The sequence below is a fragment of the Mytilus edulis genome, chromosome 2, assembly GCF_963676685.1.
Source record: "Mytilus edulis chromosome 2, xbMytEdul2.2, whole genome shotgun sequence".
Classification (NCBI taxonomy): Eukaryota; Metazoa; Mollusca; class Bivalvia; order Mytilida; family Mytilidae; genus Mytilus; species Mytilus edulis.
Genome location: NC_092345.1, coordinates 73,447,358 through 73,462,196, shown reverse-complemented (window position 1 = coordinate 73,462,196; position 14,839 = coordinate 73,447,358). Strand labels below are relative to the sequence as shown.

General features: G+C 32.9%; 1 protein-coding gene across 2 annotated transcripts; it reads right to left on the bottom strand.

Annotated features, from left to right (window-relative positions):
• Nucleotides 1–275: 275 nt before the first annotated feature.
• On the bottom strand, nt 276–14,364 carry LOC139512897 (uncharacterized). 2 transcript variants are annotated; one of them, XM_071300852.1, is made up of 2 exons: nt 13,885–14,364; nt 276–1,770 (listed from the first exon to the last, which is right to left on the bottom strand). In XM_071300852.1, exons 1-2 carry the CDS (start codon nt 13,973–13,975, stop codon nt 890–892), a joined length of 972 nt encoding a protein of 323 aa, XP_071156953.1. In that variant the 5' UTR covers nt 13,976–14,364; the 3' UTR covers nt 276–889. The 2 variants fall into 2 exon arrangements, with proteins under 2 accessions (XP_071156953.1, XP_071156954.1); XM_071300853.1 differs by lacking the exon at nt 13,885–14,364 and adding an exon at nt 5,470–5,595.
• Between the last annotated feature and the right edge of the window lie 475 nt (nt 14,365–14,839).

The following is a 14,839-nucleotide window of genomic DNA, read 5'->3' as shown; positions in this document are numbered from 1 at the left end:
TTTGTTTCAATATCTCATTCCCTTGTGCTGAATGTTTCTGATGTATGGTCCCAATAATGGTTCCATTAATCTATCATCTCTTTTGGGTTGTTGACCCAATTTTGTCAATTTAACGGAACTATGATGAACTGTCATACAAGTGGAAGATTAAGGTAGCTACGAAACCAGCTGTTACCTACAATTTTCATCGGAATATACGTGAACCCATCCAGGAATAATTCTTAATTTACCTTGGATTTGTACTATATATATATATATAATTTAGAAGTATTGAATTTAAACGCAAAAGACATTTTTAATTCTGTTAGTATAAAGTTCAACATTCATGTTTGGAGAGAAATGACATCGCTTTATTATCATTTAAAAGTGGATTCGAGGAAGGACACCGATCAATAACAAACTTGAGCATCACTATTTTTTTTTTCAATATATTAATACTTAGTCTAATTGAGAAGCATCATGAAAAACTTTATTGTCAGTTGAACAAAACTGGAGTACCAGAAAACGTATGTATATGTCATACATTTGTCTGAGGACTTCCATTTGTGATGTTCATTACATTATAATAATAAAGCAGTCTATGTGTCATTCTCGTAGTCCATGTCATTTACATTGAAAAACGTTCTTTTACCAATGAAATAAAGTACCGGCATTACCAATGAAATATAGTACCAGCATTACCAATGAAATATAGTACCAGCATTACCAATGTAATATAGTACCAGCATTACCATTGAAATGTAGTACCAGCATTACCAATGAAATATAGTACCAGCAATTTCCATCACTTCCTGTCATTCATTACTAAAACTTTTAGCATCACTATTATTTTAAATATTATAATTGATAAGCACCGTGTTACGTTTTGTTAACACGTTTTGTTAACCTTTCACGAACATTCTCCCCCATTCGGCAATTTCCCATATTTGTCACACCATGTTCTAATGTTAACAAATACAACATCAAGCGATAATCCATCTCCGGAATTTTTGTCGTTGGACAGCTGAGAATGCTCTACATAGCCACCTATTTCTTTAAAATAATTTCTGAGTCCCACAAGATTTTTCATTGAATCTTTATAAACTATTTCCTTGCCGTCCCAAACTCTATATTCGATGGTCCATATATCAACAGTAATATCGCCTGTTTTTAATGATTCCTTAATTGTCTCTAAAACGATAAGTTCTGCTCCTTCTACATCAAGCGAGAAATAGTTTATGTGATTAATATTAAGTTTACCTAACACATTTTGAAGCTTATAACATGGTACAGTAACCGAATACCATTTGCTCAGTTGAGTTATTTGGTTTTTATTTAAATGATCTGCAATGCCACCAAGAGCAGAGCCTTGAATAAATGTGGCACTCTGTTGTTCTGAGATACAACCACAAAGTCGCCAAACTTGTCGATGTAACTTATCTATTTTATCACAAAGATCTGGATCAGCTTCAATCAATAACCCGGTCCATCCATGTTTCCTTTCTAGCCATAACGTATTAGACCAACGCTGTCCATCGAACGCACCCATTTCAATGAAAAAGCCGTGTTCCATTGGAAATATTTCGTAAACAGTTTTGTCCTGCCGAGCTTGTGAGTAGGATATATCGTTTTCGTTTCCTGGATTTTTTAAACTTTGTTCTAATGTATAGTGTTTTCGCCTGTTAGCCTGCCTGCTATGATATATCACAACGATCAGGATACATACAGTGGTTCCCATTATAATCGAAACTTTTGATAGAACAAATCTAGCCATCCGTGTATATGTGGTTACTGTGAAAAGACAAAAAATACGCATATATTTTATGTTACAAATTTGCATAAGGAAAAATTTCCAGTGTAAAAATAAATAAAGTTTAAGGCAAATATCTAAAATTATCTGACAAAAATGTATGTATCAGCAAATTTTTATTTCCGTAACAGCAACATGGATTTTATAGCTGCATGAATGATTCAGTTTGTTAAAATTGAATCATAAGTAACAAAGACGTATATAAAATATACGTCCTTGTATGTAATGAAATCTGTTTAAACCGACATTTTTCAAAATATCGAGATAAAGATTGATGAGATATCTTGATATACCGTTACATGTTTACCTCGCGTCCACTACTTGTCATACTCTGGTGACATGGCCAAATTAAGAACAAAATGTTCAGATGGAAAAGATCCATTTTCAATATGGTACAATAAAGGTAAGCGCCAAACAAAATATAAGATGTCCTTCGTCGCATGGGTTCATGGTGTGTTTTAAAATGTTCAATTCCATTCACTGATTCGTTTTCAATTTTAATCGTTTTTGGGGGGGGTTCTACTATTTTGTTTTTATGATTTTTGTTGTTACTGTTGCATTTTATTCTATTGCGTGATAATCTTTTTGTTATCTTATAACAGCTTGGACATAATATTTTTTTATATTGTAAAATAGTCCCAGATATAAAAGTTATGAACTATTTTACACAGAACACAACAAATGAAAGTTTGTAACGACCTTGACTGGCTATACAGCCCTTGGACGGTCGGCCCTGACTTGCTCCTTTTTGCACATGGAACATCGCTAGCTAATTCTGACTTTAAAGTACTGGTATTAGAGGATCCATAAAAGAAATCGCTCTACACTAATTCCACTATAATAACTTGTTTCATAAAGTTAGTTAAAATAGGTTTACATATGATCCTAGTTATTTAAAAGAAATTGTGAAGGTAGAGGATTGATATTTAGAAGCTTGGACATAATATTTTTTTATATTGTAAAATAGTCCCAGATATAAAAGTTATGAACTATTTTACACAGAACACAACAAATGAAAGTTTGTAACGACCTTGACTGGCTATATATACAGCCCTTGCACGATCGGCCCTGACTTGCTCCTTTTTGCACATTGAACATCGCTAGCTAATTCTGACTTTAAAGTACTGGTATTAGAGGATCCATAAAAGAAATCGCTCTACACTAATTCCACTATAATAACTTGTTTCATAAAGTTAGTTAAAATAGGTTTACATATGATCCTAGTTATTTAAAAGAAACTGTGAAGGTAGAGGATTGATATTTAGAATTTAAAATCGATGGTGATATCTTTTCTAGGAGAATAAAACGTTAAATTATGAATTTCTGCTTTTTCAATATTGTTATCATGGTACTTTAAGAGAAATACTTATTATACAATGAATAAATAATATTCTCTAAATTGCATTGATAATTTCTCTTTTCGGTAAATGACTGTTTTGGTGCAAAAACGTCCGACTAGTTTTTTTTCTGAATATCATAGTTTGTATACGCTAAAATATTTTCCGCCGTTGATAGCAATACACTTTCGGTGAAGGAATTGAATATGAACGAATACATATATCACTTTACATTATTCAGTGTAAAATAAGTTAAAATCGTCACTAGGTATACACGCGAAACTCCCGAGACGGAATATGTACAGAATGTATAAACAATTAAGGAAATTGCATTTACATATAGAACACATAATGATTGATTGATGCAAGCACATTACAAGATCAAATGTTCCTGAAAAATTGAGATATGCATTATATAGAAATGACATTGCTCGTATAGACTTAACATTTAATAAAATTCTAATAAATTAGAATATGTTAAGTTGAAAACAGGAAGAATACCTGGGTTGCCCGTGTATGTCAGCCGGGCAGCTAGAAGTTTCAAAACAGACCGTCAATTGCTATGGTAGACAGAAGAAAGTCAAGAAAGCTCAATGTGTTAATATACTCTTTACATAACAATTAAGACTCTCCTTGGTTATCTCTGTGATTTAATACTCCCACTTATTGGTCAAATATCTAATTATGATTTGCGAAATAGTAACAACTATGTCAATAGTACCCTGCGTTATAGTATAGGTATAAACAGAGCATCTATTTTCCCCCATCTACTACAATTGAATGGAAGTTTAAACCCCGACATACGGACTTCCCGAAATAAAAAAAAAAGCCATCCTTAATTATGCTTTAGTTGTGGTGCTAGAAAACTTAATATCATTCATGGTTCAGAAATATGCTAAGCTCTTTAAATGCAGATATGCACCGTGTTGATAGTAAACTAAATCCAGCATGCAGCTGTAACCATGCTGTTGAGGTTTGTAGTCATATTTTTTTCGAGTGCCCGATACACAATGAAGCTAGAGAAGTATTGTTTTTGATTTTAAAAATATGATATATCAATTGAGCTTCTATACTGACTGATCAAGGTGTGGACCTTTATACATTTCAGCATCTTCGCTTGCCAAAGGGTTACGATCTACTCCGCTCCTCTCTACCCGTTGCAGCTTAAACCAATATTTGTGATAACAATGTTGCGCCATCTATCAGTTGATTCAAGTCACTCCCATTCCGAATACCGTCTTTTTGACCAATGATAGCATTGGAACCCTCATTATTGTGGAGGTGAAAACACGGTAGAGTCTACAAACTTGTTGATTCAGGAAACGAAGATATACGTTGACATTCCAACATTTGTGCAAGAAACATACAAAGGAATTTTTTATTATTTGATTAAGAACATGCAAATTGTCACTAAATATCGTCGTATGGTGTTTTGGTTTTTTAGGGGGGAGCAAGGTATAGACTTGTTGCACGTGGCTATTGTTTACTAGTACCTATGATTTTCTACTTTTACACGTGATCATGTAATAGGCGCTTTTTGATTGGATGCATCCAGTTACGACTGTTACCTCGTGGATCCGAAATTTTCTCTTAATCCGCCAAGGGTGGAGAGAGTGGAGTGGATCGTAACCCTTGGCAAGCGAAGATGACATTTCAGTATTAAAATAATTTTTTTTTTAAATCGGTTCAATCTGATATCAGAATTGCACAAAGATCCAGTATTTCATATACAATTAAAACTCTGAATTCTTACATGTTTACACTTCACGCCAGTCCATATTACAACAATATTATACTGCATTTACGTGTTTGTTTAGTTTGTATTACAAGCATTACTATTTTGTTTTTCGTCATTATGGTCACTTGGTCTTCTGACCAGCAGTAAAACGATTGCCAAAGTGGGGCGTCCGTTTGGCTATGTGGGATGTACAAGTTTGCAGCCCCGGCACGTCCGGTCAGAATGGGGACGATAAATGATGCCTCGTGTAAAGAGGTTGCCAAGCTATTTGCACGCTTAGAATCCTTGCAACAACATTTTAGGGGCCCGTAGGTGGCTTGTTGCAATGTTAATTTCTGTCCCTATCCAATATACCCTCACGTGAAAAGTATCAAGCTTGTACCTTTGATACATGTACGTGTATATGCAAGAAAAACTGAGTCACAGAAATCACTTATCCATGTCACATAGTCAATGTTGAGTTTTTAAAATAATACAACAGATTCTAATAATATATGATTTCAATTTACTATTGTCTGTTGTTGTAATTCATGTACATAAACTGCCTATACAGAATTTAATAACGGGAAATAATTAAAATGTTGAATGAACTCATATCAACTTACTGAAAACAGTCATTCCTGAGCTTCAGTGCTCTTAATATGCATTTTCCTAAGTTGCACAAGTCTCTAACAATTGTAGTGCTTAATAATTGTAAAACTTTCTAAACAGATGGCTCACGTTAATAAATGTTTTATCGACACGTGCCACACTTACATAATGATTTTAAGGTTCATGTGGACCCTATGTCTTAAATGGCCGTATTTTCACCTCAAAATTTACTCTGAGTACAGACAAACCTGCGCATCTGTAAATTTTTCCAGGCATAGCATGCCCTAGATAAAGGAATTTTAAATATGTTTTATGTTTTAGAAAAATAACAACTTACCAGGATTTTGCCGTGCACTTTTTTTCATTCCTCCAGAAGGTGCCAAAATAAACTAAGTTGGGAAACAGGTTTGAGAACTTCCCCACAGGTAAAAATTAAAGTGTGCATTTTTAATTGACATGGACATTAGATGGACAATAGATACCTGACAATAATTAGTTATTTAAACTGTGTACCCGAGTGGACCATATCAAGGTAAACTCAACTGTTTGTTAATTTTATCATCTTCTGCAGAGACGAAAAAAAGTGTACGGCAAAATCCAGTTAAGTTATGAATTTTCTAAATCATACAACGCATTTGAATTCTATTTATCTAGGGCATGCTATGCCTTAAAACTTTTCCAGATGCACAGGTTTGCCTGTACTCAGAGAAAATTTTGAGGTGAAAATACGGCCATTTTAGCCATAGGGTCCACATGAACCTTAATAATCGAATGTTCATTCAACCTGAACCCGTAAAATACGCACGTGTATACATATTGTACATGAATATATTATGTCAGCATGTTAAAGGGACAATAGCTGTCAAATTCATAGTCACCGATTTGACTCAAATTCTCATTTTGGATTTATAACACTGTAAAACATTTATCCAAACTATCAAACGTCTAAAATAAGTAGGTTACAGAATTCTTACATGCTTACACTTCACGCCAGTCCATATTACAACAATATTATACTGCATTTACTTTTTTGTTTATTATAGTTTGTGTTACAAGCATTACTATTTTGTTTTTCGTCATTATGGTCACTTGGTCTTCTGACCAGCAGTAAAACGATTGCCAAAGTGGGGCGTCCGTTTGGCTATGTGGGATGTACAAGTTTGCAGCCCCGGCACGTCCGGTCAGAATGGGGACGATAAATGATGCCTCGTGTAAAGAGGGTGCCAAGCTATTTGCACGCTTATAATCCTTGCAACAACATTTTAGGGGCCCGTAGGTGGCTTGTTGCAATGTTAATTTCTGTCCCTATCCAATATACCCTCACGTGAAAAGTATCAAGCTTGTACCTTTGATACATGTATGTGTATATGCAAGAAAAACTGAGTCACAGAAATCACTTATCCATGTCACATAGTCAATGTTGAGTTTTTAAAATAATACAACAGATTCTAATAATATATGATTTCAATTTACTATTGTCTGTTCTTGTAATTCATCTACATAAACTGCCTATACAGAATAATAACGGGAAATAATTAAAATGTTGAATGAACTCATATCAACTTACTGAAAACAGTCATTCCTGAGCTTCAGTGCTCTTAATATGCATTTTCCTAAGTTGCACAAGTCTCTAACAATTGTAGTGCTTAATAATTGTAAAACTTTCTAAACAGATGGCTCACGTTAATAAATGTTTTATCGACATATGCCACACTTACATAATGATTTTAATAATCGAATGTTCATTCAACCTGAACCCGTAAAATACGCACGTGTATACATATTGTACATGAATATATTATGTCAGCATGTTAAAGGGACAATAGCTGTCAAATTCATAGTCACCGATTTGACTCAAATTCTCATTTTGGATTTATAACAATGTAAAACATTTATCCAAACTATCAAAAGTCTAAAATAAGCAAGTTACAGAGCATGAGGCCGATAATAAGTAGGTTGGTGTGTATTTTAGTCCAGACGCCATCTAATTAACTATCGAGTTGACTTCAGATGACCATATAAGCGATGTAATTAAAACCTAAATAAAGATATAAATAGATTAAACCAACTCGAGCAATTGGATTTTATAGGTCTGTTTAATTTTATTTTATAGATTAAGAATATATGTTTCTCATCGTTTTTACACGTATAAATTATAGATATTTCATATCTTTTGGATAGCTTTGAGGTGTTTCGTAAATTATACCATGATAGCTTTTGTTGAAAGTCCCGTCCTTAACCTTACGAGACCGAAGGTCGAGTGAGGTTAACGGGGGGTTTCAACAAAAACTATGGTATAATTCACGAAACACCACAAAACTATCCAAGAATATGAAATATCTGTTTTAACCTATAGTATCTTTTACTGTTAAACTTTGTTAACTTAAATAACCCTTTTCGGGCCTTACACACATAGCTCCGCGTACTTTCTTAAATAAGCACGAGATTCTGAAACCGCGGGAATATCAGCTAAATCTGAATTTTCGACAACGAAGGATGCCCATTTACATTGGTGGTGGATAATGTTACATATCTAGACAAATATGGTGAAGAAATTAGATTTTCTGGAAATGGATGCAAGATAAGTCACAGATTTTCTGATATTTGGGAGCTCTCTGGAATCCCAGATTTAGGATTAGTTTTGTTGTTGTTTATTTTTATCTCAACGGTCGAAATGTTAAATTGTTTTTATTAAAAACGAGGAAATTAATTTCACCAGAGCTATTCAGGTTTATGACCTCTTCTGCAGGCATGTGAATTGCAAAATTTTCAAACTGCAAAAGTATCAAAAAAAGATAATAATAGAGATGGGCCATTTTGTACATATACCAAGGAGAAACTTTGTGCAAAGCTTTTTTTTTATTGTTTCATTGCATTTAATACAAAAGGGCTATTTTGTGGCAAATATAACCAAGAATGTTGTAGACGCTCATTTAATGGGATTTGCTATCAAGTTTTAACGGTCCAACATGACTTGTATATTGTTATAAAAAGTCTAATTGTATTCAATTATCATATATGAAGCTCCTTTAAAGGTGCGTGCCCGCTTTGTCATCCCTCTTTTAAAAAAAAGCCACTGCAAATTTAAATCTAAGCACGTAGCTGTACAGTGGGCCTGTGAGGATACAATTAAGGTATATAAATCAGCTTATATTTTCAAGTAATTTAATATATATGATATATAATTTTTAAACTATTCGTTTGGTAGCTTTGACAGGGAATGTTTTCTTATTTTAAAATATAGGACAACGGAGTTGGTGTGCGTGGGTTCGATTCCCACCCTAGGTATTCATTTAAATCGGCTGGTGCAAAGTAGGCAGTTTAGCTTAGTGGCCCCGCACTGACTCAGTTGTTCTTGTGTCAAAAAATTCAAGAGGCCAACGCCATGTCTCTTTCCTTTTCTTTTCGAAGACCATCTACAACAAAACCATGGTATAATTGTAAAAATTGATAACTTTGATATAATTTCCCGTTATGTGGATTTATACTCTTGTTGCATTCTCATTGTACAGGTATATGATTTTATGTCGATCGAATCAGTTATCAAATGATTTACCTTTGTTTCACTTTCATTGTTGACATTCTTTTCCTTTAAATAACCAGTAAACGCACAATGCATGTGTTGTCAATCTCTAGCTACATGTAGGAGGTTAAATTGAAGTTCACATGAATACGGATTTAATGAGGTCGAATTATTCACTTGCAAGTGGATAATTAATTATCAATGTTTCTTAGCTTAATTTGACAAAATTGAACCATTTTTGCTGCTAAAAGCGAATTATTATTTCACTATTTCACTTTCATTATTGATTGAACAAAAAAAATCTTACTTTAGATATTTTTTTATATATATCGAAGCTAGTGCCCCTTTAAAGTGGCTTAAGTTGTGGGTCTTGTATTTTGTATACTAGTAAAAAATCATATGGTATGTCTACACACTTGAAATTCCAATGGTAAAAATACTTTTTCCGATAGGAACTTTAAAGTTTACCCATGGGAACTTCTAATATTCTTATGGGAATTTTTTTATTTTCCATGGTAAATGTACTTTTAATCAGCTGTGGCGGTAATAGTGAAATGTTGGGACATATGGGGAAATATCATTTTTTAAATTATCTATATCACTTGGTCAAAAATTATTTTTGTTATCTTGTAAAACAACAAAGTCAGATTTGCACATTTTGGAAAGACAAATTTGTCCCGCACAGTGTTTTAAACTCTTCACCAGGCTTATATCTAGTTGAAACTTAACTATATAGAAATGGACCACGTTTTAAGAGACGTTAAAAATATTGATATAATTTTTAAATTGTTGACATCTGTATCCATTACTTGTATATGTTTTTTTTTAATGTAGGTGCATGATTTACGATTTTTGCGGAGCTTCGAGATATTTGTATACTTTTGAATTCATTAAAAGACACATTTTCACACATCTTCGCTAACCAAGGATTACGATCCACTCTCGTTCTCTTCATGAAGAGAACGGGAGTGGATCGTAACCCTTGGCTAGCGAAGATGATTTTCACAAAACTAAGGCGCAAATAGATTTGAGTCTTTTAAATTCAAAAGAATATCATTCAACAGAAAGATGGAAAAAAATCTACTAATTAAAAAATTTATATTCATAAAAATAGAGAAAGTCAGTCGGAAACACCTTTTCACGTTCATGCGTGTTCGGGTTGTCTGTTTTGTCTTGAACACGTATACAAGGGTGGACGCGTCCGCAATCATGTATAACCACGCCGCATTCTTAATGTGCCTAGCTGTCCCAAGTCAGGAGCCTGTAACTCAATTGTGCTGATCTGCTGCAGTATATCATATTTGTTCGTTTACTGTTTTGTTCATAACTTAGGCCGGTTGTTTTCTCGTATGAATTTTTCACTTTCGCTTCAGATCATTTTACGTTTATATATTTAGGCTTCATGTTTATTTTAAAATGAACATCACCAAAAAAGGGTAATATAGTAGAATACCTCACTTATGAGTCATAATAGCATAGAACATGTGTTCAAATCAACAAACAAGTGCTGAAAGCTTGTCAGCATTTGTCAAAATTGAGGCATGATAATTATTTTATGCATGAAATGTACTGGAGAAAGAAAAAACGGACACACCACACCGTTCAGGATATTTATTCTTTAACCTCTTGCCAATTCTAATGTTGCCTTTTGCGAAGATTTTAATAATAAAAAAAACTTTTACCAGCATGAAAGTACATTAAACGATTCTTTATAGCTACTAGTTACATTTGTCTTTTCAAATAGAACTTTAATGTAGATGACCGTAAGGATGCAATTTGGATAAATTTATCATTTTTAAGAGCTAAATTGACAGCGCGTCATCAATATAAGATAAAATCAGATTGGACATTTTTTATTCCAATTAAAAGACACATGAAGAGTAGTAATTATTACAATGTATATTTGTATACCAACGCATTTATTTTCAAGATTGTAAAAAAAGAAGACTGCGTAATTGGGATAAGTGTGATTTTAAACATTGATGGAACATTGATGAATAATTTATTTATTGCATCCTACCGTTTATCTTATGATACTATTGATCAATGTATGTGTGTGTAGCCTGGAATCCTTGCCTACTACTCGCCAGTAGTATTAGATTGGGTCAGGATACCAGGATAATGTGTTTGTAGCTTTCATTATTACACATGTCACATGATCATCCCGACATACATGTATATCACCTGAAGGACTAGATATTTTTTTTTACGATTCTTAAAAATTTGGTTACAATTATATTATTATATATATACATATTTACATGTTGAACTTTGAAATGTTTTTTTGTATATTATCATATGATTTGTAATGGAGAACACTATGCAATATATAAGTTATCTAATAATGAATCTGATATCTTTTTTTTAAGAATTTGCCATGTGTAACATGGACGATTTAATTGTACTTCATACATTATTTCATTGTGATAAAAAAATCAGAATGCATTAATAAAAGCTTGTATATAAATTGCAATGAGATTATTTAAGGAATGACTATTATATTTTTTCTGTTAACATCAAAAATGTGGTGCACACTGAAAACCCGCGTAGGGGTGGGGCCTTTGTTAACTCGTTCGGATGCATAAATTAAGTAGATGAGGCAAATTTACCGCACTGGAACACAAGTTTCTATGAAAGGTTCACAAAATTCTTGAGAGCATTTCGGGAGCAGTTACACAAAAACGGGACAGAATGGCAAACAAACGAAAGAACGAACGAATGACCCCTCCCCATGCATCAATATATCGTCAGAGGATAACCTTAAATTTTCTTATTGAAGAACTTGTCTTGCTGCTTATTTAAGTTTCTATCTATTTATTATATTTTTTAAAGATCTGTATATATATTTGATTCCAGATGATGTTTCTATTTATCTTAGTATTATAGTTTTTTAAAGTTTTTCTTGATCTATATTGGATTCCAAATGATAGACAATCATGAAAAAAAATGGTAAAATTTGTCATTCGAGGGACTTCTTATAGCAGTTATTGTCGGATAGGTATGTTCTTTCCTAAAATAAGGTTTCAAGCTTTCTTTCTCATGCTTGAACTCTGAATTATTTTGTATGCTCAGTATTTCTGCTTATTGTATTGAGAAGTTTATACAATCCTGCATACAAAAAAGATAGGTGGTAGGTTCATGAGACTCAAGGCGGGTTCGTCCTCTTATTGATTTATACATACATTACGCAAAATAATATTATGTTAAGTTATAATCAGAAGTTGAAAATAAACAAATATAAATGTGTACGACAAGTACATGATTTTTGTTTATCTTATGCAACGCCCATGCACCGTTTATAGACCTTGGAAAGCAAAATGAAGAATGCAAGTGTTATACATGTTTGTGAGGGTACAGTGGTGTAACAAATAACATATAAGGAAAAAACTAAATAAATCGTTGATAACCGATTAACCTTTAAGATCTGAACGAAGCACCAATAACAAAATAATATGGAAACAATAGACATAGGACAGATATAATAGTACTGTTTCTGAAAGCTAGTTTTAATATTAAAATAAGGATATGTGGCATGATTGCCAATGCAAAAACTATCCACCAAAGTATAAATGAAGTGGATGTAAGCCAGTGCAAACTTAAGAAATAATTGATGCAACCTATACTTTATTGTAGTTTTAATATGGGTAGGCATTATATTCGTGATTATTTTTGCCCGAGCGGTAGTGAGGGCTAAAATAACACAAATATAATGCCTGCCCATGTTAAAACTACAATAAAGTATAGTGTGTATCAATTATTTCTATTCTGATTAGGACAATTAAGGTAATTTTTATGTCCGATGTGTATAAGTGTAGATCGTTTGTGTAGGCTGTTCCATGAACATCCCTTGTTTGTTTGTAATGAAGCAAACGACTGGCACTGTGATTTTTCAGAGGGAGGAGTTTGAACAGCCAACATAAAGTATCTAGGTCATATATGTCAATTTCGGAATGCAACACATTGCAGTCATAATAAATGAATAAGTAACCACATATGCATCATTTAAGAGTTTGGAAGTGTTTTAAGTCAATGAAATATATCAAATGCATGCCAATTTGATAAAATTCATTATTCTGCAGTAATCAATATACGCATGTGCAAACACATTTTATTGGATTTTAAAGCATGGGCTTGTTCACAAAGCGAAAGAAGCACGTCATATTAGAATAATAAATAAATCATGCTAGCTCTCCTACACTAAAGAATCAATCTGTACACATCCAACGGATTTAGCATACAGATGCCATTACAGTTTGAGGAACGCATGAACTTGCACGATGCCAATATGTAAGTTAACATACCGACAGGATGTATGTTCATGAGTAATGATAACTGTGTAAATATGTAGGAAATCATGTCTATTTGTCTGGTGTAAGGCAAAGTTACTGTCCATTCTTAGAACACTATAACCAGGATAAGATCTGAAATTACGCGTACGTCAAAAGCCAGTTGAAGCAATACAGGGCTCTGTTTAAAAACTGTATTTTGCATAAAGCTTTCCAATGCGAGATATCTGAACCATACACATTTCATACTAAGCCTTTTTATGAATTTAATTTGTGTTTGAAAGAAATGGGTTTATAATCTATCAAAATTTCAAAATATCATTTTCAAAACTTGTTCCTCATTCAGATAATCACTGATAACCTTTGTATTTGCGATACTTGACACAAACAGGAAATTGTCTATATATATATTATATAAACTTATATGTGTCAATATTTAAACAAAGTTGAAAAAACATTGTAACCTGTTCAGGCTTTTTTATTTGGTTAAAAATGAAAAATAAAATAAGTATGTGTTATGATTGCCAATGTGACAATTTTCCAACAGATTTCCAAAGACAAAGGCATGAACTAAAACGATAATTGCATATATATTAGCTAAAAAAATATATAGTATTTACCTTTTTTCGTAATAAAATTTAATACGAAATTTGTCCAAAAATGTATTACAGTATTTAGCCAAGGACCGTTTGCCCTCGTTAAACAGTCCATATAAAATATTGCTTTCCTTAGACAATCCAGTGATATATTGCTTTCGTTAAACAATCCATATGAAAATATTTTTTGCTATCAATAAGGGCTTCCTAGCTTTTTATAAAAATGATGGCACTGCGATATTTCTTATTCCTAATGTAGCACACACAAGAAGCCATTGAACACACTAATCATCCTGTCGATTACAGATAAAACGAGTAAGGCTTGTACTTTACCATTCATGAAATTAGATGAAATATCAAGATCGATATAGGGAAACGGCTTCACATGTCACATATAAACCATGTATCAAACACATACATCAGTTAAAAATAAAATTTAACGCAAGGATACATAACACATCTCCTTATTTTTAAGTTAGTAACGGAGTTTAAAGAACATCTGTCAATCAAAACATGTACAATGTAGTTTGTAGCAAATTACATTTATAATACTTGTCGATGCATTATTTACGATAGGCTTTGTATGTTAGCCAAAATGTAGTGCATATCATTAAATTTCAAAATTTACAAATAACTAGATTTGGATTGCTTTAATCTTTATGTTGAGACTTGATTGCTAAAATAACTCCTTTTTTGATTGATTGGTTCTTCATACGAACATTTTATCGATGAACATCAATAAGTAGAATAGAGAATGGATGAAATGATTGACATACCAAATCTATGTTGAGTTTACTTATATATCTGTTATCCTTAAAGCAGACGACACAGTACTATTGACAGTTAGAACATATCACACATTCTCGTCCAATGGAAAATCAGTATTTTACCTTCTACTTGACATGGTACATGGCTTTCCATGTCAGCACCATACTTGTCAATGGGCGCATAGCATTTGCACCAATTTTTTTAAAATCCA

What these genes read in the sequence shown, in the direction of transcription:
- LOC139512897 (XM_071300852.1), bottom strand. Translation starts at nt 13,975, where the DNA reads ATGGACTGTTTAACGAGGGCAAACGGTCCTTGGCTAAATACTGTAATA. An exon ending in AAATTTTATTACGAAAAAAG is followed by an intron (nt 1,771 to 13,884) that starts GTAAATACTATA and finishes GTCTTTTCACAG; the next exon opens with TAACCACATATACACGGATG.